Source organism: Eublepharis macularius, chromosome 6 (assembly GCF_028583425.1).
Source record: "Eublepharis macularius isolate TG4126 chromosome 6, MPM_Emac_v1.0, whole genome shotgun sequence".
NCBI lineage: Eukaryota > Metazoa > Chordata > Lepidosauria > Squamata > Eublepharidae > Eublepharis > Eublepharis macularius.
In genome coordinates, this window is record NC_072795.1 from 100373864 (window position 1) to 100400140 (window position 26277).

The 26277-nt window shown below is 42.3% G+C and overlaps 1 protein-coding gene across 4 annotated transcripts in view; it reads left to right on the top strand.

Moving 5' to 3' along the window:
- Positions 1-26277, top strand: part of BLNK (B cell linker) — a 106378-nt gene that overhangs the window by 40394 nt on the left and 39707 nt on the right. For 2 of the 4 annotated variants that reach the window (XM_054982871.1, XM_054982872.1), the window contains exon 1: positions 16300-16559. The exons of the other annotated variants lie outside the window; for them this stretch is intronic. In XM_054982871.1, coding sequence (XP_054838846.1) covers positions 16513-16559 — 47 coding nt within the window. In that variant the 5' untranslated portion in view covers positions 16300-16512. Of the gene's footprint in view, positions 1-16299; positions 16560-26277 lie in introns of those variants that run through there. 4 annotated transcript variants of the gene reach the window in all.

A 26277-nucleotide genomic window follows, 5' to 3' on the forward strand; every position in this document is an offset into this window, starting at 1 on the left:
GATGTTATTTAACTTCCATGTCATGAAAAGCTCAATCTGCCTATTTCCACTCATGAAGTCTCTATGAAAGGGATGGAATATTTTTCTCCAGGCCTGTAGTAACTCTATTCCTGTTGCACAAAGTGCCTTCCTCGATTACAATAAGGATTCCTCCAGTGAAAGAACTTCATTGTGCCAGAGGTAGGCACAGTGCTTCATCCTCAACCAAACAGAATCTTAGGATCCATCCCATTGCTTCCTACACAGAAGTGTTTTCCCTGTATAACTAACATGCAGCTATCATAAGTACTGCACTTGGAGGGAAGCTTGTCATTTTAGGCAAAATCTATCAGCAGTCGCAAAAAAAATGCTTATCATTGTGTTTGGTCTCAGTACAGCCTAATGCATGAATGTTTGCTCAGTTCTGTCCAATCCTATATCAAAAATAAAACAATAAAAGATTCTGGAACCAAAACAGAGTTATACCCTTCTAAGAATGCAATCCTAAACAGAGGATTGGTTTCAATGGGTGTAGACTGGAGTAACTCTGTTGCTCTAGTACGTTCAGGCTAATGAGCTCAGAAGGAAACAACTCCGCTTAGGACTGCATTGAAATGTTCTTTTGAATACTGAATAGGGTTGTGAAATTTCTCAATTACAGTATGGGTTGTAAGAAATGTTTTCTCATAATTCTGCTCAGTACTTTGCAGGAGAGCCAGTTAGGGATGCCAGTCCCCCGGTGGGGGCGGGGGATCCCCCACCTCTGCCCCCCACACCCCACCCCCACTTATCTAACCAGTGGGGGGCACACACCTTCTGTGCGTGCTCCCCCGCAGTGCTGTGCATGCCCATGCGCAGCAGCCACTGGGATTGGGCCCATTTTGGTCTGGATCGGGGCCAGTGTGGAGCACGCGAGCGCTCCACAGCACCTCAAAACGGACCAGTTTCGGCCGAAATCGAGCTTGTTTCGGGCCTGTTTTGCCATGGGTCGGGCCTATTTTGAGGTGCTGTTTTGAGGTGCTGAGGTTCTGTTTTGAGGTCCATAGCTCATAAAAAACGGCCTGATCCATGGCAAAACGGACCCGTTCTTGGGCGCTGCAGAGCACAGGCCCACTCCTGTGCTCCACAGGGGCTCAAAATAGGCCCTATCTGCTGCAAAACGGGCCCATTTTCGGGCACTGCGGAGCGCAGGAATGCTCCTGCACTCCACAGCGCCTCAAAACGGGCCTGTTTCAGTGCAGATCGGGCCCATTTTGAGCCCCTGCGGAGCCTGGGCGCACTCCCAGGGGCTGTGCAATGACGTCACTCCCAAAGTGGCATTATCGTGGTTGTGGGGGTGCGCACACGTGCTTTGCACATGCACACACCCCTCTCCCCCAAAGTAAGTGCCAGGCCCCTATCCCCCGCTTGGAGGTTGAGGGGGCCTGGCAACCCTAGAGCCAGTTAATATTTTGGAGTCTATTCGTTGCCCCAACAAAGTGTGTGCTCTTCTCTCTAAAGCAGTGAAACAACGAGAGCCTCTCTACAGTCTTCACAAGACATCTTACACTGGGACGCTCAAGTGACTTACTTCTTATATTCAAGCGTACTCTGTCTCCCTAGCAGTGCATGTATATCCACTATGGAAGAACAAGTGTAAGTCTAACACTTGAGCGTCCCTGTGTCAGAAGTTTTGTGTAGAAAGACTCTGAGATAATGGGCAGAATAAAGAATGAGAAAAAAAAACCAAAGTTCAGCAGCTGTGATGACACAGTAACATAGGTCGCTATCAGTGCAATCCTAAACAAAATTACATCTTTCTTAGCCCATTAACTTCAATGGCTTAGGAAGGTTTAAATCTACTTAGGATCTGACTGAAAGTCTGAAAGCACAAATGACTTCTAAAATCATACTTTACTATCATCAAGAGCCTTGTTTTCACTATGTTGCATTCATTTTGATAAGGCCTCTTCCATAACAGGAAGCAAGTTAACATTCTCCTGGGACAATTTTAATTGTTAACTGATTAAATGAGAAAATGTCAGGAGGACCTTACTGTAGATATCAAACTCTAACAAAATGATATTTTGGCAAAGCAAATAGCATTAATGATTCACTAAAACAGCTGTAGCATTTGTTTCTAAAGACAATGAACGTTATCGATCACTCCCACGGATAATTCTCAATGCCTGATAGCCAAATTCAAAGACATTTTCTGAGCAATTCTAAGAGGTTTAACTGGAAGCAAGTTCCATTTTATTCAATGAGACTTCCTGCCAGGAAAGTATTCTTAGGATTGCGTCTTTGGAGCTCAAACTGCTTCTTTAGGTTGGCTTGTCTAATAACATTTGATGTCCTCCAAATATTGTCATTCTCACCTTCACAGAATGTATGGGTATGGGATTACCTAAACAGTTGGCAAGATGGAGGCAAAGTAACAGCTATTTACTTTTCACCTCATTGACACCCCACATTTCTCTCCAATGGGGACCTGACAGGGTTGCCAGCTCCAAGCTGGGAAATTCCTTGAGAATTTGGGGGTGGAGCCTAAAAAGGGCAGGGTTTGGGGAGTGGAGGGACCTCAGCAGGGTATAAAGCTACAGAGTCCACCCTCCAAAAGAGCCATTTTCTCCCAAGGAACTGATCTCTACAGCCTGGAGATCAGTTATAATTCCTGGAGATCTCCACCTAGAGGCTGGCAATGCTAAGACCCAGCATCCTTGCATACAAATCTATTCTACCATCTCCCAGCGTGGCTTACAAATACTCTCCATTTGAAGGAAAGTGGGAAAATATTAGAAATCCAGACTGTTGCAGAATAGAGCCACCTTGTTCTGTGATAGAGATTTGGGCCCAGTCCCAAACCATTAAATCAGGGGTATCCAATCTTGTTGAGCTGGAGCGCATGTTTGGAGTTTTGAGAACTGGGAGTGGGCACAATCACAAAATGGCTGCCATAGGAGTTGACGCCAATCACAACATGTCGGGAGCTTGCAAGCCACACATGTTCCTATGGCAGATGCAGCTGTTTCTGAATGGGTACTACCTGCAGACATATATCAGTGCATATAAAATATACACTGCTCTTTATTGTGTGAAAGAGTACTGAAAATAATATAGTTATTTCTTTCTTTCAATCTAACACAATTCTTAATACCTTATCAGTATTGAATTTGTACATATTTGAATGGAGATATCTTGTAAAATTTACTGTATTGGAAAAATATCAAATCAAAAAGACACCTGAATGTTTAATCTTTCAGTTCCTACTCTACAAGAGAAAGTATTCTGGGTGATTTTGGATGAAGATCTCAGGACAAGCCTATCATATGTATTTTTCTGATCCTAAAAGAACAGGTTAATGTTGATAGTGAAGTATACACACACATCAAACACCATAGCCTTTTCCCAAGATACCCAGGGTATTTCCCATACTTTCTAAAACTTTCCAGATGTTTTGCATCTTAGGCTTGTGTGAAATAGTGATGAATTCAAAATGGCAACCTCTGTCAAGGAGACAGGTACTTAGCAATACTGAACTCAGCTCCTAAGCAGGGTAGTCAATTTAGATTGGGACCATCACATGTAGTGAGAGGGACCTTCACCCTTCCCCGTGATGCTTTTCTGACCTGAAATTGCCCTGGGGTGGGTCCTTTTGACCAAATCCGTCCTCTTGCCCTTTGCTTATCCATGCAGTTAACATATGGAATTCTTGGAACGTCATTTATCATAGGGCCTAACAACTTGTTATGTTTTCCTCGCATCTTCCCTGGGTCCTGGTGACCAGATGTTTGCTGTAATGGTTAGGAGCAGCAGGACTCTAATCTGGAGAACTGGGTTTGATTTCCCATTCTCCACTTGAAGCCAGCTGGGTGATCTTGGGTCAGTCACAGCTTCCTGGAACTCTCTCAGCCCCGACCTCTTCCTGGAGAAAGAGGTGGAGGAACTCTCACCCGGGGCAACTCCCGGGAGGAGATGGTGCACCTCTCAATACATGCTCCCAAGACTGCATGATGACATCACTTCCGGGAAGTGATGTCATCATGCAGGCATGGCTGCCCCAGGAGTGCTCCTTTGCTCCACGGGGGGGGGGGGTCCAATTTGGCCAGGAACGGGCCGCTCTACTGCGGGGGAGCACTCCCCTGCCCAGCAGTGGCCAGATCTGGGCCATTTCGGGCCTAAATTGGGCCAAAATGGGCTCAAAACGGCATGGATCAGCCTGGAACAGGCTGTTGCCACATGGGAGAACACTCCCCCACAGGGCAGCAGCCAGAACCTGGCCATTTAGGGCCCAATCTGGGCCATTCTGGGCCCAAATTGGGCCAGAAACGGACTGGATTGGCCTGGAACAGGCTGCTCCATGTGGGAGAGCACTCCTGCACCGGGCAGCAGCCCAATTCCTTACACTGCCTGACAACTGTGATCAAAAGGCTGAAAGCAAAGAAACTGAAACTGAACCCAGACAAGATAGAAGTGATGCTGGTCAGGAAGGCAGTGATCTTGAAGAATATTGTGCTTTCCACTTTTGATTGGGTTCAGTTGACCTTTCAGACTCAGTTAATGTAAGTGCCTAGGGGTTATACTAGATCCAGCATGGCTGATAGAGAAGTACATGCAGCTGCAAAAAAAGGGCTTTCTCCTGGAAGATGGCCCCCTACCTTGACACAGCCAATCTGTCCACCTGGATTAATGGCATGGTAACATCGATATTAGACTACTGCAGTGCACTCCACATAGGCCTCCCCTCAAAGCTACTTGGAGACTCTAGCTGGTACAGAATGTCAGAAGTTCAAGGTGTTAGTGTTAACCTTTAAGGCCGTTAATGGACTGGGATCTACATATCTTCAGAACCATCTCTCCCTGTAAGTTACCCGGAGGGCATTACGCTCTGTAGATAAACATCTGCTGGTGGTCCCTGGCCCCAAGGATGTTTGCTTGGCCTCAACCAGGGCCAGAGCCTTTTAGTCTCTGGCTCCGGCCTGGCGGAACGCTCTCCCAGTTGAGATCTGGGCCCTGCGGGACTTATTACAGTTCTGCCAGGCCTGTAAAACAGAGTTGTTCAACCAGACCTATGAGAGTGGTTGAGGAGCTGGTGAGCTATCCTGCTGGTCCCTTGCCTGTTTTCCTTTGCTCCACTCCACTTTTTAATGAGATCTGTGGATTTTGTTATTTTTTAATGATTTTAACTATTGTATTTAATTGTGGTTTTTATGATTTTATGATGTTGTGGTTTTTATGATTTTATGATGTTTTATGATGAGCCCACTTACAAGGATGGTGGGATATAAATCGAACAAAATAAATAAATAAATAGCTCAATTATTGTCAGGAGCGAGGCGGAGCATGCATATTAGTCCTATTCTGCAGTCATTCCACTGGTTTCTTATCAGGGCCGTCGTCACACGGGCATCTGTTCCGTTAAATTTACAGCATATAGCGTCATCGCTGATATCGGCACAGTAACGTTTCTTTGGGTCACCTCGCGTTTCTTCGCGCTCCCAGCTGTCCACACCTAAGCGCTCTGTTCCATTCTCTCTAATGGGTGCAGAAGCAGCTCCTCCCCCCCCTTTTTAAATTTTTTTTGGCGTTTAATTCCACTATAACGGAATAACATTAGATAAACATGCCGGTAGCCCAACCCAGAACGTCACTGATAAGTTGCCCTTCTTTCCCGCCCATGGAGTGGCCAGAACATTGGTTGACCCTTTTACTTTTCCAATTTTGAAATTATATAAATAGCCCTTTGCCCACCAAAAACTCCCTGTCTGACATGATCCCCATCGCTGAAGACTCTGCCATGGCTCCACAGCGCAAACTTCTTCTGATGGCACAGATGGTTGTTTTCATGGTGCAGTGCACGCTCACACTGTGCCATGCACACCTGAGATCCCTTCGTCGGAGGAGAAGGGTGGCCTCCAGACTTTCTCTATTTCTCTAATGGCAATTCAGTCATTTTTACTTGTTTTCTTCAGCAGAAAATTTTCATTGTGTGATGTCGTTATAGCGATATAAGGACATTATTACAAAAAAAAGGGGGGAGTCGCGGGAGAAATGGATTCTGGGATTGAGGAGAGAAAAAAAGGGTGGGCCTATGGCGTGGCGAGGCAAAAAACATCGATGTGAGGCATTCACACTGAGGCGCAAAATATCGCGACTATCAAGCACAAAGCAGAAGAGAGAAAATCGCATCAGTGTTGGAATAAGGTGGGTGTTTGCCAGGAAATTGCACTAAATAGAAGCCCGTGTGATGACGGCCCAGTTACTGGACTCAATTCAAGATTTTGACCATCACATACAAAGCCCTTCATGGCCTTGGCTCCTCATATCTGTGATAGTGCCTCTCCCCCAGTGATCCACCATGGCTGCTTCACTCATATGAACAGGGCCTTCTGCATTCTTTTTCTAATGGAACCGCCTGCCTGTGGTAGGGTTGCCAGGCCCCCTTACCCTCGCACGCTCCCAACATGACACAATGCATCAATTCCAGGAGTGACGTCATCACACAGGCCCTGGGACCGCTCCCACACTTTGCACTGGGCCAAATTGCAAAGCACAGGAGCGCTTCCGGGACCTGTGAGATGAGTCATTCCTGGGAGTGACATTGTCACACTGCACCAGGGGCCCACTCGGGAGGCCTGTTCCCCCACCTTTCCCCCCTGCCGGCCAAGTGAATGATGGCGGGTGGGGAGGGTGGGAGCAAGGGATTCCCCCGCCCCTACTGGGGGACCTGGCAGCCCTAGCCTAAGGAGGTCAGGAAAGCTCCCACTTTCTTGGTTTCTGCAAACTATGCAAAACTGAATTATTCAGGAGGGCTTTTTTTACTCAAGCAGTAGGGTGGTGCTGTAAAGAAATGGTTCAGAGAGATGATTTGGTAAAGGGACAAGTTGTTGATTGTATTGACTTACACTGTGTAAACTGCCTTGAGTCTCAGTGAGAAAGATGGAGTATAGACAGACAGACAGACAGACTGATATGCACAGGTCCTCTAGAGTCAGATCAATATATGCAGCAAAAGGAGATGGTAGAAGAGATTTGTAAGGACCCTTTTTATTTCCAATGTCTGAGAATGCATGGAATGAATAAATACAGTATTACTATGAAATAACATCCTTGTAAATATCTAACAGACCCAGAATTGTCTATATCTTTAATAAAGACCACACCATAATTATATTCCCTTCTCTAAATTTATTTCCAAATTATGGACGCATACCATTCAATCATTAGTAAGAGTCTCATCAATTTCTGCAATTTGGAAAGTTCAAAATTCCAATCACTCTTGTAGTGCTCATTAAGTAGAAAAGGGCAGGTTATGTCTTGTAGGATTAGGATGAATATCAATGCCTCAAATATGCATATTTTAAAAGGTAGCACACATTGGACATCTATGACACACTAAGCCTTCATGATGTTTCTTCATATCTGTATTTTTTATTTATAGCATCTAAGGAAGCCATTACCTGAGGATCTGAAAACATGCTTTAAAAATTAAATTAATAGCAGCACATGTAAACACATGTCTCTTTTCATTATTTAGTTTGTATATTTATGGTTTCCAAACAGGAGCAGCTCAAAATTATCTCTTGTAGAGCTATCTTGATGGCGCTAGTAATATTCAGCACTTGTAAACAAAAGTATCTGTATCAAGAAAAGAAGATCTAAAATAATACAAATACATTTTTTCTCTAATTCTGAGTGTTTCATAATAATAGATTAGTTAGGTTTGATTTCGGTTGAACAGAGAATGTTGGATCTTACCTCTTTGCCTTCTGAAAAGGCCTGGAATCATAAGACTTCCATGTAGAAAATCCATGTGGAATGAAGGCTGCAGTTAGAAGGGAGTAAGACTGATCAGAAAAAGATAGTAAAATCCAATCCAGCATGCATAATTATTGGTCATTGCACAAACTTCATGGAGAATGTGTACGCATTAGCAGCATGAACACAGACTTGTGTATATTGTCCAGTTGATACGCATACACTCCAAGTACTGAATGTATTTCAATGAGCATAATGACCAAATAGCAGAAGCTCAGCTATTTCGGGCACGTAATGCGGGCCAACTCACTAGAAACATCAATGATGCTAGGAATGGTGAGTGGAATGAGGAAGAGAGGAAGACCAAAAACCCGCTGGCTGGATACCATCATGAAAGACACTGGACTGAACATGAAGGAATTGAAAGAAGCAGTCAGAGACAGAAAGGCCTGGAGGGATACGATCTACAGAGTAGCCAAGGATCGGACACGATTAAATGGCTAGGATTGGATTGGAATGACCAAATGGAGAATATGCACAGTGAATGAAACATCTCATTAATACTCTCAAGCTCTGCACCTCTTCCAACAGCTTTTGAAGACTGTGCAGATTACCCAGGCAATATCTCCTGTTTATGCTGTTTATTTGTGCTCATTTTCTAAGACATTTGGTGAATGAACACCATTGTTGGTATTATTAATACACTTGCTTCAACTAACATTAAGTACAATATATATGCTGCTCCACGGCTTACTGACATTGAGGGGTGGGGGAAAGTATTGACACGGCAACAGTGAACATTCTGTGTCAAGAAATACAAGCCATCACCAAATAAAGCAAATGCTGTGGTTAGATTTATGTCATTCTGTGCAGCATATATATTTTATTTTGTAAATGCATGTTCTCTATTAGTATTTGATCCATTAATATTCGATCAGTATCTATTTGATTTGTCTATCTAAACTGAATTGTAAGAGGAAATAGGAAAGCCTACAGCAGCTTATCTTCTCAAGTCCATGTCCCTTTTCAAGCAGTCTGCTGTGTAAACTAGAAAGTGCTGCACCTGGGCCTCAAGAAACTTTTGTTGCAGTCAAGCATGAAGAACTGTACATTTATATCCCATTTTAGCCACACCATGTAATTGTGGTTGCTCAAATATGTTAACAGGAAACAGTCAAAGAGAACAGATCAAGAAATCTAAGCCTTTATCACTTTCACATTGGAAAATGAAATTATTTGTGCCTATTATGACAACATATTACACCAGGCCAAAGTTCCCTTCACAAGATTAAGTGTTGAGGTTGCAAACTGGAGCAATGCATAATGTCTCTTGATACTCTGCTTTTGTTAATTTAACGGGAACCATCTGCTTTTTACATGAAACTGCCTTACACTAAATCTGCCCATTGGTCTGTCAAGGTATAAAGGTATCGTGCAGCCTCGTTTGGATACTGTGTGCAGTAAACATATCGCAGAAAAAACATATAGCGGAAAACATATAGCATAACTGTAAATGTACAAAGCAGGACAATCAAGATTATTTGGAGGGAGTCTGGAGCACTTTTCCTATGAGGAAAGACTGGAGTGTCTGGGATTATGATTGAAGTTTATAAAATTATGCATGGGGATGAAGAAAGTGAATAGCCTTTTCTCCATCTCCCATAATACTAGAACTTGGGGTCACCCCCTTAAGTTGTTGAGAAATAAGCTCCTTACAGGAAAAAGGAAATATTTCTTGCCTCATCAAATAAGTAAAATGTTGAATTCACTGCGAAACGATAGAGTGACGACTGTGAGCATGGTGGTGGAAAGTGCTGTCAAGTCATATGCAACTTATGGTGACTCCCCCCTGCCCTGGCTGGGGTTTTCAAGGCAAGAGTCTAACATAGGTGGTTTGCCATTGCCTGCCTCTGCATAGTGACCCTGAACTTCTTTGGTTTTCCGTGACTGTTAGCCATGATGACTGAAGAGAGCCTCATATACAGAGACAGCAAATCTCTGAGTATGAACCTCTGAGTGATGGGGGGCAGCATCAAAGGAGACCCTTGACTTCTATGCTCTGTTTGGTCTTTCAGGACAACTGTTTAGCCATTGTGTGAACAGTATGCAGGACTAGATAGTCAATGGTCTGATTCAGGAGGCACAACTTATGTTTTTAAGGTCTGTATTGCCTACTCTGACTGGCAGCAGCGCTCCAGAGTCTCAGGCAGAGTTCCTTCATACCACCTACTATCTTATCATTGTAACGAGACATGCCGGGATCTAACGTGGGACCTTTTGCATACAACTGAACAACAGTCTTTCTCACTGTCTACATTTCATTCATTCAGTGATCACGAAAGAGGAGGACAAGATATGCATCCTCTAGGCAAGAAAGGCGTCACTTTAAAAAGGAAAGGTCTAGTTCTTCTCATTGGCAAAGCAGACCAAAAGGACCAAGAACGGATGTCTCCCTATATGGATCAAACAAAGATCTTTCTATGGAGAAGGGAGTTTTTGTTTTCTCTCTAAAATGGCTACAAATGGAGGAATGCCAGAAATGTGATATACCAACATTTAAGAACAGTATGTGATTAAGGAAAAAGAGGTGAATAATAACTGTAGTCTGCGTACGCAGGAGGTGTGTTTTTCATTCATCGACCGACGTGCCATCAGGCAATATGGCTTTGAGAACCAGAGTGATGTAGTGGCTACAAACTTGATTTTGAAGGCATTGTCGAAGGCTTTCATGGCCGGAGAACGATGGTTGTTGTGGGTTTTCCGGGCTGTATTGCCGTGGTATTGGAACTACAACATCAGGAACTACAATGCCAAGACCACGGTAATACAGCCCGGAAAACCCACAACAAGCATTGATTTTGGAGGTTGAAATACAAGCTATAAAAGTGACTGGGTTACTATCCAAAAGTAGTGCCAGCTAATTCTTAGGATGTTTACTTACATGCAAATACAAGTAACAAAAAAAAACCCTGACCACAACTGTTGTTAGAGGAAAACAGATTTGGCTGGGTCTGACCAGTGTGATGGTCAGGGTGTCAGATTAAGATCTGGGCTGTCGTCACACGGCCATAAATTTAGCGCCAAACTAGCGCCATCTCCTGCTGAATGTGCACCTTATTCCGGCTCTCTTGCAATTTCTCCGTTCTCCCCAATTCATGCTTTGTGACCCTTTATGTCGTCTTTATCCACTTCCATGTGAATGCCCTGGATCGACTATGAACGCTTTGCAACACCAAAACGCTTACTCTCCCCGATCATCTGTCTCACCTAACACTGATTTCCTGCCCTACACTCCCACAAGCCCCAGCGCGACCTGCAATTAAGCCTCAAAGTAATTTTTTTTTAAACGTCGGCCTTATAGCGTTATAGCGCTAGAGCACTATTCTGCCATGGGCGGGAAACCTCTGCTACCTGTCACAGTTGGCTTTTGGGTTGGCCCAGCACAACACTGGTATAATAGAAGAGTGATATAGCGCAAATATGCGAAAAAAAATTTTTTTTAAAGGGCGGGATTTTTAGGGCCCCGTTTCCAGAGGCACTTTGTCTGACCGTCAAATTGTGCTTTTCCCTTTTAATGTGACTGACTGGAAGCGCAAACAGTCATCAAAAGATGGGAGAATCCATTCTAATAACGATAACAGAAGAAACTATTTCTAGTGCAAAACTGACAAAATAAGGGCCTGTGCGATGACGGTCCTGGAAGACTTGGGTTCAAATCCTCACTCTGCTATGAAGCTCACTTTGCTGAAGAAAAGTGGTTTTTGTCTCATCAGTGCCTGGACAGGGAGACTGGGAACATTATGTATTCTGCCTTCAAACCATGATGGAAGAAAGATGGGATATAAAAGAAACTGAGGTTCCAGATACCAAAGAACCACTTGAGGCCAGTTTGCTACTTACATTTTTGGTTTAGAAACATCAGGAAAGACTTGGACCCATACTGCACATCTGATGCCCAATTTTAAAATGCAAATCAAAGATGTAACCTATCAGTAAAGCAAAACTGCCAGGCTGATTGGAAAGAATGGATGAGCAGATGATGATTTTCAAAAATTAAAAGCAGAAGTATTAAATTTATATTCATATAGGGATTTTGTTCTTAGGGGAAACAAACTGTTGCTTGAACAGCTGCTAAGTGAATCATGAAGACAGATCCGGCTTGAGAATGTGTTATTTTCATCAATATCTTTGCCTGTGTTGTAGATCAAGAGTGGAACTGTGCTACCTAAACTGTACTACAGGCATCAGGTCTCCAATGAACTCTAACTTGTGACTGAATTTCATATTGGCTGCTACCCTTGAAAATAGCCTCAGCAAATCTATGCCAGAGTGAATGGTTTGGGGATGGCAACTTTTGTGTACTGTGCTCCCCTGAATCTTAGTCAAAGCTACAGATTTCCAGAACTGCTACTGGAATTAGCAGTTAAAAGACTGCAACTGAAATGAATCCCCCAACTATCTCTAATTCTGCTACCTGTAACTGTTATGTAAAAACTCATTTTTATATCTAACTGTATCACTGACACTCCCTTCTGAGTCTATGTAAGTCAAATTTTGAAGAGTGTTTAGGATCACACTGCCCGACTTTCAAGAAGAAACCTATGGCGGTGGTTTCAGTTTTCAAGTAAGTTTCTGTCATGGCTGAAGCATGGCTTAAATTAACGGAAAGAATAAGAACAGGTGTTCCAGCTCTAGTGAGGAAGTGTTTGTGTGTGTGTGTTTGTGTGTGTGTGTATGTGCACGCGCACGCGCACTGCCAGGAAGGAAATGAGAATATATGCTAAGCAGTGGACTCAAAGACTGCTAACACTAAATACCCACCATTTGCCTTGTAGACCATCCACCTCCTCAGCTCACGTCTCATGTGATGTCAGCACTGGGAAGCAGCATAGTTGGCATAGGCCAGAAAGCGATGGGGAGAACTGCCCTATGATATTTAGTCTGCAGGGGGAGGGATGAGAAGCTGTACTTGGTGTAAACAAACTATCCACAAACCTCAAGGGTGTTATTTTTAAGAAACCTCAAAGTATTTGCACACCAAGAGTGGACTCCTAAACCTGAAAGCAAAGCCAAGACGATTTAGGGCCGCTTTCACAGATCAGGGTGCCAACTTATGCTCTCCTTGATGAAATACTGGAAGTCACAGGGGTGAGGGGACTTCCACTGACTGGAGGAGGAACTGCAGAGCTGAATTTTCATACTGTCATATATTAGAACTGCAAAAGTTGTGCTTGGTTGGGAACAATTTTTTTTTGTTAATTTTACACAAAATATGCACTATCCTGCTTAACCGTTCCTGAATTTGAGAGCATTTTGCACAGCATGCTCTAAGACATGAGCACTAGGAAGGGCAGTTCCATGTACCAGTAATAAGTCTGGAAATGCTCTCAGGGCCTCTTATTTGAGAGTCAGAAATGTGGTTGACTAGCTTATAAAAATCCTGCCTCAGCCTCACTCTTGCAGGTGCTTGGTTATTCTGAAGCTCTACGTTGGCTGCACCTTTCGCTCCATTTTTTTTCTTTCATCTGGGCTTTGTCATTTGATTTAAATTGAGTGAAAGTAACATTTGGGCAGCTGGTAGGTGTAGGTTTGTACTTAAAACAACACCGTTTCCACCCTCCATTTGTGAACCTCTGGATCGGCTTCCTCCCTCCTTGCCATACTCACAACAAGCTCTTTGGGGAAAAAATATATTGGCTTTCTTTTATGTTCTGTATAATACTGTTCTAAACCATACTGTACAATACTTGTGGCAAAAATATATTCAAATAGGTGGAATCATTTGAACAATCTAGATGAAATAAAGCCCTTCAACTTAATTCCGATAACGGGAAAGATTTATCAGCATGCTTACAGACCAGCTGTAGTTCAAATGATCCATTGTGAACATTTTTAAATTTATTTTATTAACTTTATTTGTAGTCTTCCTTTCTCACTGAGACTCAAGGTGGATTACATCAATTCAGAAATCGATGTCAGATCTCAAGAGTTCCACCAGGAAATGATTCACATTAATAATTCTAAGAGAATGGACCCTTACTTTGGAAAACAAAGAGATTCCTTCTAAGCCATCTAATTTAGAAGTCCCACTTAAAGATGCAGGCTCACAGTTCTTAGTGGGTGAACAGATTAATTCTCCTCGGCCTCGTAATACCCCAGGCTCTGCATCTAGTGTTCGTGAAGCTGAGGCAGGGTTTCGTATGACCCCTTTACCAGCAGGGAAAAAATAGCAGCAGAGCAGTCTCTCCTTTTGCAAAGATCCGCAGCTGAATGAGTAGCTCATGTACTAGTGATTAATTTTAAAAGTTTAATGTGCTTGGAGACACATTCCTTTATTGCATATTCGTATATCTCAGAACAGTCTGGTGGATGATGTTCTATAGTAGAATGTAGCAGCAGGGACATTGGACTCTGCTGTCTTGTGCTTCATAGCCTTAGTAGTCCTCCATTCCAGAGCCAGGATTCCTGTATGTCAGTACATGTGTACTATAGCTAGGCCGCACGTGATGTCCTAAGCAGTTAACAAGTGTTATAATAATAGTAATGTGTCTTTGAACATCTCTAATATAACAGAAATTATTAATTTAACCTGATTGTCTGTGTGGAAACCTTTGATATGGTCTCCATATTCGAAAAGAGTCCAGTAGCACCTTTAAGACTAACCAACTTGACTGTAGCATAAGCTTTCGAGAATCACAGTTCTCTTCGTCAGGTGCTTTGTGCGTACACAATCCCAGCAGGCATGATGACATCACTTCCAGAAGTAACATCGTCGCGCCTGCTGGGGGTGCACCTGCTCCGCACTGGCCCAGGAGTTTTTTTGCATCCTGGTCTGTTCCCCAGGCGGGAGGGCGGGGGAGACACTGGGAGCAGGGGATCCTTAGCCCGCCCCCCTCCAGGGGATCTGGCAGCACTATGCCTGGGTCCTGCTCCCCATCTAAGGCCTGTGCTGGGCCTGCTGGATCCTGAAGCTGGCCTATTGTTTCTTTCTTTTCCTGCAGACCTTAATTGGGTTGCCTGCCTCAGCGGTGCCCATGCAGGGCTGTCCACCGCTGAATTCCCCTCCACTTGGCCTGCAGGTCCCTCCAGAGCAGATGAATGAGAATTTGGGGTCACCACCCCAAGACAATGATCTTAGTCCAGTCATTGGATTGCATCCAAAGAGATCTACTTAAAAATCAGTGTTCCTTCAAATATTATCCCGGAGAGTCAGTGGATGCTCAAGGATCAACACGGTGCAAACTCGAATCTTTGGTGAGAGGCAGGAAATTGGCAGAAATTGCTGCATCTTTTCCAAGAATGGAAGTACTCTTATTTCTTTTCAACTGTGCAGTTGTGTACAAGCTACTCTTGACTAACCTACCTTTCAGGGTTGTTATAGGTATAAAATAGAGGCAAAGAGAACCATTTATGCTATACTGACTATATTTATTTATTTATTTATTCTTGGACTAAAGTATGGTTACCATCTCCAAGTTGGGAAATTCCTGGATTCGGGGGGAGTGAAGCCTGGAGATGGCAGGATTTGGAGAGGGAAAGGACCTCAGCATGGTATAATGCCATAGATCCCATCCTCCAAAGCAGCCTATTTCTCCAGGAGAACTGATATATATGGCCTAGAGATCAGTTATCATTCCGTGAGATCTTCAGCCACCACCTGGAGGCTGGCAACCCTAAAGGCAGGTTAAAAAATGGATATACAGAGAAATAGTTGGTGCTCTTGCCTCCCTGCACCATGGTCTGTCACTTTAGAAGAATTTCCTGTTGCTCCTTGAAAAGGAACAAAGGCCAGTATTGCACAATCTAATTGGTGTGTGACCTCAGGGTCTGCATACAGCAATCATGTGCTAACTTTAAAAAAAAATCTCAACAGTTCCTTGACTCAGGAGCATCATTCCCTCAGAGCATCTGAGCAACACATCTTCCCATGGATGGTTTTGCGGAAATACTGAGGAAAAAAACATGTTAATGCAAAAAAAAATGATGCAAATGTAAATTGGGACACTACAGTAGCTAGAGACTAGTGTGCATAACCCTAAAGCAAAATATTGATGGTGGAAAACATGAGATAGATGCAGAAGGCATGAGATGGGGGACTCACTCTCTTCCAAATGAGACTTTGAAGAGCTCTGCTTCACCTGGATAATGCCCACTCTTCAGAGGAAACATTTAAAAAGACCTGTTGGATCTATTTAGGCCAAGATTCTTCCAGGAATTTTTCCAAGCAAAGCCTGAAGGCAACAGCCCTGCCCTACCCTCTGAACCGGGAGGGTTTTCAAAGGCGCTTTCCTGGATCAATCACAACTGTTTCAGGAGGATCTCAAGTGGGAAAACAACCTCAGACGCCCAGGTGGGAACTTCCTGGCACCAGAAAAAGGCGGGCTCGTTCCCAATCACCGTTCTACTCGGCTGAAACGCCCGCCGGAGGCATGTGAGGAAACAATGAGGACGTAATGAAGGACTTCAGCCCCAGACGGGGGTGGCTCACACGCCCAATAGGTGTGAGTCTTCTTCAAGTTTGCACAAACACCCTATTAACAGCCCAGCTGGCGCTGTCACATGACAGACTGGAAACATGAAACCTGACGATGCGCTCGGGCAAGTTTTGCTTCTCCTCTCAAGCGCACGAGGACTCGCCTCCGTCGCCTGCTCGGGGAAGGGGGTGAAGAATTCCGAGGGGAATCCAGCCTCGCCCGCCCGCCGAACCGCTGGCCGCTTTCTCCAGGGGGCGTGGGGAGAGCTGCCGCTGTCCCCGGGGCTCGGGTGCCAGTTTCTCCGAGGCCGGCGGCAGGCGTAATGGATAAGTTCAATAAAATCACAGTGCCTGCTGGACAGAAGCTCAGGTACGATTCTCTTCCTTTTAATCAAAGAGTAGTGATGATGACTCAGAGGTTCGAAGGCAACCCCCTCCGCGAGGCTCTGTGTTGAAAACCTGGGAAAGGAAGCAGGAAAGGTTTTAAGTTGCGTGTATAACATCGCAACAGTAACCTGACATGCACAGAATTCTTCTCAAGGAAAGGAAAGAGTTCTGGAATCAGAGAGATACCACTGTGGGGGGGTTTTTTCCTGCCAGACTTTTTGTGACTTTATGAAGTGGGAAAAAATTTCCTAGCGCTGAATCTCCATGCTGGGAAATCCTTCACCAGGTCTGCCGGTTGTGCAGAAATTATAGTCTAGCATGACAAGAAGGGGGAAAGATGGCAACCAGCTCTAGGAACCATCTCTGCAACTCTGCCTGCAGCAGGTACTCAGAACCATCTCTGCAAGGCTGGTTTGCACTTTGCTGCAAACATAGAAACATTTCCATGTGGTAGGGGATTGGTCGCCTACATCCTTCCTTTGTCTGGGGTGGTGCAACTTTCACTGACTCACAATGCCCCTGGTCTGCCTGGTGAGCTACCAGGGCATCATTCCAGGGCGTGTACAAGGCACCGTGCAGCTTGCAAGAATCAGATGCACAACATTAGTTTAATATGCTCTTTAACAGTGTATGTAGCCTTTGTCACATCTGTATTTCAAAGATACACTTGTGGTTTCTGGTGGCTGGTAGAAAGCAAAAGGATAAAATCGAAGAGATTTAAGGCATCCACTCTTGACAGAACCGACTTAATCACTGCATATAAAGAAGTATATCCCACAGCAAACATGTACAGAGAATTCTGTATGATGGTGTATGATGACAGAACCGACTTAATCACTGCATATAAAGAAGTATATCCCACAGCAAACATGTACAGAGAATTCTGTATGATGGTGTGGCCCCAGAACAGAACACTCGCATGGATGTATTCTATATGTAAGCAATTTTTTCAGGCAGCAGCTGGGCAAGATCTGTAGGAGTTCTGTTGAAATGAATGAGAGCTGCAAAAGAGCACCATATTTACTATACATTTCTATTGGTGCTGGATTGTGTCTGCTGCATAATTATTACTGACAAACAAGCAGTCTTTTCATATATTTCTGTAACAAAGGTTAATCTACATTTTGTAAAGGAAGGATGTGTACAGAAATCCAGGTATATACTGAAAAATGTTACGAATAGGCAAGAATGGACAAGTAAGGAAAATTGGCAAAACATTTCTCCCGTATTCATCACTTAGCACAGAGCACTGGTATAACATTATAGGAGTTCCAACAAAACATATAATTCATTACATCACTAGGTATGAGATAAAGCAGCAACTGGTAGAGAAGTCTTCAGCAGCAGCTAAGTAATCTGCTAGCAGAAAAAGTGTTTGTGTTGATTTCCCAAGATTCATGCAGACACTTCTGAACATCCAGTCTAGATAGTTCTAGAGTTTTTACTGTCAGTTGTTGCCCACCTGGTGTGGGGGCATATAAATACCTGTGTGTGTTTGTGCCATCAAGTCACAATCAACTTCTGGTGACCCCAGCAAGGGGCTGTCAATACAAGTGGTCAGAGGCGGTTTGCCAGTGCCTCTTCCTTAGTGGTGGCCCATCCCAGAACTGACCCTTCTTAGTTTCCGAGATCTGATGAAATTGGGCTATACCATGCTGCCTTCCTTCCCATATATATACTTAAAATATATGCTTAAATGAGATAAATACACTGAAATAATGAGCAGCTGGTTGAATTCAGTGCTATGAAGTCTGGCCATGTGTTGTTAAAGAGAGGAAGCTGGATTATAACTGTGGTTTTGAATTAGAATACCACTAAAGTATTAGCAGAGGTCTGCTAGGTGCACTACAATACACAGGAGAAACTTGAGGCCTGCCAAATACTATTTCAGGATGGGCTGAAAAGCAAAAGGACCATGGCTCAGTGGCAGAAGATCTGCCTTGCAGGCAGAAGGTCCCAAGGCTCAAACCCAGCATCTCCAGTTAAATGGGCCAGGTAGGAGGAGATGTGAAATACTTCTGCCTGAGACTTAGGAGTGCCACTGCCAGTCAGAGTAGATGATATTGACCTTCACAGACCACTAGTCTCACTGTTCATGTCTTTGGTTGTGAAAACAGTAATTAAGAAGACCACCAGTAGTCTGACTCAGTGTAAGGTGGTTTCATGTGAAGCACCAACGACTTGGGCATCATGGTGGGAACCCACCATGAGTTCCAAATTCCAGTACAATTTATGCATCTCAGCATGAAATGGAAGCATGAATCCCCATTCACACAGTAACTTAGAAGTGCAAATAGCACATGAGTAAGTTATTCATAAGTCTGCTTTTTTGCACTTCCTGTAACATGCCATGCCACAAAAACTCGTCTTGACCACTGAATTTAGAGATAAGGTACACACAGCACAAGCATTAAAGGGAGATAGCAGAAATTAATGAAAGCATTATGAAAATCAAGAAGGGGAAGTGAATTTTCCACAGATAGCATAGAAGAGACATTATTATGGTAATTAAACAAAGGCTTTAGAAATGAAGCAAGAGAAATGTAGGTGGTCAAGAAATAGAGAACAGCAGGGCAGGAAGCACTAAGGTGACCTTGTAAGCTGACAAAATAAGGAGAAAGAATATTTCAGGCTGTCACTCTTTTCAGACATGGACCTGTGTGTGTCTTTAACAACTGCATGGCTGGCAGAAGTACAATGGGCAAAACTGTGCGCTACAAGCATATTGTGCTAGCATAAAAACTTGGTTAGTTTTCAAGTTGCCATAAAGACTCCCATTTATTTTTGTGAAGCAGACTAACACTACTATACAAAAGGAGTAATGTGAAATGGGCTAAAAATGCAACAACAAAAGGCTTTCAATAGTCGGACAAATAGACTTTTCCCATCAGTGCTTCCTGTCTAATTGCTTCCTAAATTTGTGCCCTGGAAGGGGAAGAAAAGCGACTATAAAATGTGAATGAAAATGTTTCTTTGTTACATTGGGAAGTGGGGGAGCTGCCTGACTTGGTGGGGTGCCTGTCATAATCTACCTCCATACTCAGCAGCTGAAAGCCATAGTACACACAGTTCGTCTTTACTGGTAAACTGACAACACTGACCTCTAGGACCCATGTTGCATGAGGCTTTTTTAAAAAAAAAAACTGCCACAACTGTCTACACCATCAGTGCCGATTCAGCAAAAGGTGCATATGTGATGATTATCATAAAAACAATTGAACATCAGTGGGTTTCATGCTTACTGATTCCATTTCATTTATATTCCTCTGCTTGCGTTTGGCATGAATAAATAAATATTTACAAACCCTAACCAATGTATCATTTTATACAACAGGAATGGATGGAGAATACATATCAAAGTTGGGAAACAGGCTACAAATGAAATTTAAAAATATAAGATGTTCAGTAGTGGAAGAAACTGGGCAGGGGGGGCTGCAACTTGTCTGAAGCACCATTTGATCTAGGGCTAGCCCTGTTTTCTGAAGAATGTAAGGAGAAAATTGCTGTAGGAAATAATATCAGTTACTGTTGGAGGATAATCCCAAAGAGTAGAGACACTTTTTAAAAAAAAACCTCACCAAATCTTGCCCCTGCAATATATATTATGATGTTTTTGTTTAACTTCTACAAACAGGATGGTCCATAGACAGGATTAACAAAAAAAATGAGTGATATACAGTGTTATAGAGCACAACCTTCTGCATGCCTCCTAGCCTGTTAATTATGTAAACAAGTACTTGTCTAACTTAATAACATGTTTTCTCCCTTTTACTTTAATAGAACTACTCATCCTTAAATTATTTGGGTGACCATTCCAATTACAGCTTGAAGCCTATTTACTTAGAAGTAAAGTCCCTTCTGAAACCCATGGTTAAGTTTGAGACTATTTTGGCTGAGATCAAGTATAGTATCTGGTTTCCTGTATCTATGACTTTATATCTACCTAATCAGTATTGAAAGAAGAAGGAGATTTAGATGTGCGTGTGTTCACAGCAGGGACTGATGGTTTCATTCTTCAGATACTCTGGCTTTTCTGAGAATTAAATCCACATAATTTGTATGCATGTCATCTGTGTTCCTGTGATCATTCATAAACCCTGAAAAACTCAGGCTTCCCATCTGAGTGGAGAGGGGTCTGTTCACACTTCAGCTGAAGGTATCAAGGGCAACCATGAGACCACTAGGCAGGATCCTGTATCCCTGCCAAGCCATTTGCACACAGTTTGTTGAATGGGTATGGTTTCTTTCAACAGAAACAATATGAAGTACATATGTGGTCATTTGTGAAATCATTTCCATTACTATTTGATGTTTTAATTATGTATTGTAAGCCACCTTGAGTCATGGGGAAAGGTGGGATAGAAATGTAAATAAGTAAATAACTTTTTCCTTACTGAAGATAATTTTAATAAAAAACAATATTGTCTTCTGACATCAGGAATTAGTCCTTACTGTTTAAGCCATTTCTTCAAGAATCTATTTCTTCGAGAATCTGTTCTTGAACATTTCTGCTAAGCACTTTATTGAACCCCAACAATGCTCAGCAGAGCATTCTTGATTGATACTTTCCTCTAATCTGGTTTCTTAAATCTTCATTATTACATTTTTAAATGCTCAAACCAATGTAAAAAATTGTCCATCGCCTTTTTTTGTTCATCACTTGTTCATCATTCATCTCCTTCTTAAGTGAGCCATATCTGCATATTTCTCAGTATAAATGCCTTTTTGAAATATTAAAGTAAGCATGAGAAGATCTGGAGTTTAGTAAACATTCATGCCTTGATGGTTGTTGTGGGTTTTCCGGGCTGTATTGCCGTGTGACCGTGTGTGTATTGCCGTGACTGTGACACTGAGAGATCTCTGTCTTTTGGTGCTACACCTCTGAAGATGCCAGCCACAGCTGCTGGCGAAACGTCAGGAACTGCAATGCCAAGACCACGGCAATACAGCCCGGAAAACCCACAACAACCATCGTTCTCTGGCCGTGAAAGCCTTCGACAATACATTCATGCCTTGATCCAGCAATAGTCACACATTATTACTCATATCTTTTTGTACAGAATGTGGATAGGAATGTGCACTCAGATATACATGTAAATGTGTGTCTAACTAAACATAATGCAGTATTCTGATGTGACTCTGGTGTGCTGGTTCTGGATCAGCATTTGCTGTTTCCATGTGCAAAGATTATTATCTGGATCATTGCTGCATTATAATTACAAGAAATGTCATTGTTAGGGTTTTTTTTAACATTGACTATTATGGTAAAATTCCAGAACCAAAAGTATGTTCTTAACTATTACCACTACCAGTTCTATTTGGTCCTCACCGATAAATTAATTATTGTGAATTCATCTACTGATGAAACTGATTGAAGCTGGCAGACTTATTTTTAACTCATTCATTCCATAATACTTATTTTGCTGTGGGTCAAATCTTGCTTCTCCCATCTGCAATTTAAGGATTTGTTTGAAGTAAAAAGGTACTAGATCAAAGGTCTACAACCTGTGGCTCAGTATGCAACTTGTATTTGAGCTGCAAAAATTATTAATCAATATGTTAATTATCCATAATGTTAAACTGTATATGTTCAGTTATGCAAATGGACTTTCTTACACTGGTTCTTTATTGATCTGTTGACCTGCATTTAATGTAGTTTGGCTCTTTAATGATTAATCCCTGTATTAGACAGATTGTAGCCCATCCAATCTCTCAGTGTTTGTAGTCTGAAAGCAGCTTCAGTTGTCCAGAGTTTTCTCCAAACTGTACTGAGCAAAACATTTAATCTGGGAAAGCTAAAGTCCTGAGGTGCCAACTTCTTGTTCACTACACTCAACAAAAACACACTTGAGCCTCTTTTAATTAAAAAAAAAAGTTTAGCCCACTATTTCATTCACTCTGGTGTGTTGTTCTTTGTACTTGCTAACTCTTCTTTTCAAGATTATGTAGAGTCATAAATTATTGCCCTTTAGGTGTACCTTAATATATGACAACCTCAGTGATATGTAAGGCATATTGAAAGAAAAAGAAAGGAAGGCACTTGATGGATATAACAAACAAAATACACAACAGGAGATGGGAATTACAATATACTCAGTGTGACATTTCCGTAAAAGATCCAATAGAGCTATATTGAAAGCCGGCATTCTACAAGTGCCTTAGTTTGTAAGACACTATAGAGTTCCAACAAAAAGCATGCATTGTTCAGGAAATGTTCTTGCAACTCCTGATCCTAGTTTGGCTCTGCTGTGCACAATTAGATGCACAGAAGTGTCCCTGAAAAAGATAAGACTGACATACAGCCTGAATAAGGTTGCCAACTCTGGGTTGGGAATTACCAGGAGATTTAGGGGTAGAGCCTGGAGAGGGCAGGGTTTGGGGAGGGAAAGGACTTCAGCAAGGTATATTACCATGGAATGCACCCTCCAAAGTAGCCATTTTCTCCACTGGATCTCTGGCAATCTGTTGTAATTCTCGGAGAACTTCAGGCCCCACATGAAGGTTCTGCGAACAAGTGGGAATTCTACCGGTAAACCAGAGACTGACAGGGTAACCAACCGGGAAATACAATATCCAGTAATCAACAATGACAAAAAGTGCATATTTTTATATAGTGCAAAGTGCAATTTTAAATAAGTTAATTCGATTGTTATACAATAAATAAGTAAATAAATGCATTCACAAGGTATTCCGTCTCCAAGATCCGTCTATAGCAATGACTATACAATTTTAAAGCTTGCATGAGCAAATTAATCCACAAGAGTACATCAATCAAAAGAGTATTTCCCGGTTGGTTACCCACATGAAGGTTGGCAACCCTAAAACAGAATTACTTGGGAGGCTGCTTCCTGCAAGGAAAGAAGAAAGTGCCTTCCTTGTTTCTGTGTCTGTCAAGGGCAAAACTCTTACTACTTGCTAGTCTGTTGGTAGATTTGTTGTTAGGTAACACCAACACAGGTTTAAATATCTGGAAGATACAATATTTTCCAGTTTCTTTGGGGAATAGGGTAAAATTGTACACCACTTTGAGCAGACAAAAACAGGCTATAAGTACATACATACATACATACTTGGCAGTGGATGCGCAACTGAATCTCATGTGTATAAGTGGGGGTGGGGTAACACAAGTCTCTGGCACATAAAGACTATGCCCAGCATTCACTCCCCATAAGATGAATATAATATGAGGACCAGTTTATGTATTATTGCTGCAATTTAGTGAGCATTTGGATTTAGTATATGTTCAGACATCCACAAAGAAGGGTTGCATTTGTGTGATGAAAATTTTCCAATCCTTGAAGTGAGATGCTTCACCTTTACAGTTCTCCATGTTGGAATAGGTGCCGTGTGAAATAAGTTAAAGCAGCATCTGCACGGCAACAATATCATGTAAATTGACTCGGTTTTCACACATCATTGGATAATGCACTCTTAATGCACTACAGCAGTCCTTTGCAACAGGATGTTCCTGTTTCACACAGGAAAATCCAGTTGCCCACTATTGCTATATTGCATTGATAGTGCATTATCCAAAATGTATGACCACAGCCTTAGGGAGATTAAAAGTATCAGAACTATAGATTTAGCTTTTAAACTAATATTGTGATTTTTATGGACCAGTTGCTTTCTAACTGATAGAAACCATCAAATTATTTTATTCACTCCCCAAATCAGAAGATAATACATGTTTGTTTAGTAGAACAATAATGTGCTCTGCTTTTCTAATGACAGGAGCTCCCTCATATTGAATATTTACAGCTGTATTACATAGATTCAGCCCTGCCCTCAGAGTTCAGGTGCATTGGCACAAACGAAATGAGATGAGCAGCAAAGCAGTAAAACTGGATATATTGCAATCCTTCAAATCCTTTGGTATGACATAATGCAGCCTGTACCTGTGGCTTTTTCAGTCTAGAAGAAAATTTATTACGTTGGGCAATTACAGTCTAAGGCCTGGTTCACACAAGCTAGGTAATGAGGGAGTAGACTATAGAATGGGCCGTGGCACTTCAGACTGCAGATAGGAGAGTCCAGCTTCGGGTGTTTTTTCATATTTAAAAAACCCAAACCTCTGTGCAGGACTGTCTGCAACATGAACACATACAGTCAGTCTTGCTATGAATTATGATCTCACAGTTTTGATAATGATGGTGCATTTTAAAATGCTGAACCTTTTTGCATTTCAGGAATCAATGTACATTATTATGCCAACTAAATATATAGCAAAAATTGTATTGTGCCTAATATCCTATTTCTCTTCATGTTTACTTAGAAGTTAGAAGTAAGTTCCACTGTTTGCAGTGAAGCTTATTTCCAGGAAACTATGGGATTGAAGCCTAACTAACTTTGCCTTTCTCAGGAGTACATCTCACTAAATTCAGTGGAACTTACTGCCAAGAAAATAAACATAAGATTGTAGCATTAGTTCCTTGAAACAATGGAACTCACTTATAGAAAACTGTGTATATTACTGTGTATATGGCCGAATCCACACTTACCAGCAGAGTGCTAAGCAAGTGGAGTGAGAGCGTCTTTCTGGCACAATTTATGACGTCATTGCACCATGATGCCGCTCTCGTGGCGCGACGACATCATAAAACGTGCCAGAAAGATGCTCTCACTCCGCCTGCTTAGTGCTGTGCCGGGTAAGTGTGGATTCGGCCCAAATGAAAGTCTGGCATACAGAAATATAAATTTACAATTAATGTATTTCAAAATAACAGCTCGCCAGGAACATCTCACTGTCTTATTCACTGAATGTAAAATGTGTGCCTATTTCCCTGTCAGATACAGGAAGAGGTCATGGTTTGCTCCTCTTTCCTTTCTCCCAGAAAAAGAATGAAAGAACCTGTGTAAAACTGTTACAAGAATAAAAAGCAATGGGTTAGATCAAATGAATTCCTCGCCCCCTGATGATTCCCTTCCAGAAAGCTTTTGTCCAGTGGAGAAAGACTTCCTCTATGCACTGAAGACTTTCTTTGCCAGTGGGGGACTTCTTCATTTGAAAAAAAAAACTTAGCGAAAAAAGTGCTTGGACCCAGTCTGGCAGAAGGGAATCACTGGATCAAACTCAGTCATCCCGGGCCTGTGTCCAAGATAGGCTTGACCAACAAAGGATTGCCTAGCAGTAGCACATTGATCATGTGTTGATTGTTGTCAGCTCTAGCAGAGCAAATCATCTGTCAGGAGGAAGAGAAAGCACTGGATTAACAGTGCAATCCTAAACAGAGTTATACCATTCTAAGTCCTCTGAAGCCAGTAGTCTTGGATGGGGGTAACTTTGCTCAGAATGGCACTGTCAAGCCTCTTCAAAGACCAGAATTCTGTCCCACTTGATCAATATTGCACTTGAACGGAGCTTTCTCACTTGCTGTGTTGAGGGCGGAGGGCATCTTTTCAATTTAGATAATTTAGCATCAACAAACTAACAATGAGAGTTCTGAATACTTATTTTTTTAAAAAAGTTTGATATAACACTGAGAAATCAGTCTGATCAAAAAAAAAATTGTTTGGACTGACCATGTTTTAACAAAATGCTGCTATTGATCCCTGCTTCTTCTTTGAAATAAAAGACATTAGTACAAGGAAGCATTGTTTAGGTATTTCTACCTATCAGCACTTTTGTAGACTGTTGGGAAAGGCAAAACTTCCATTCATTGTTCTGAAGCTGTAATACTCTTTTTAAAAATTTCTCACTGTTG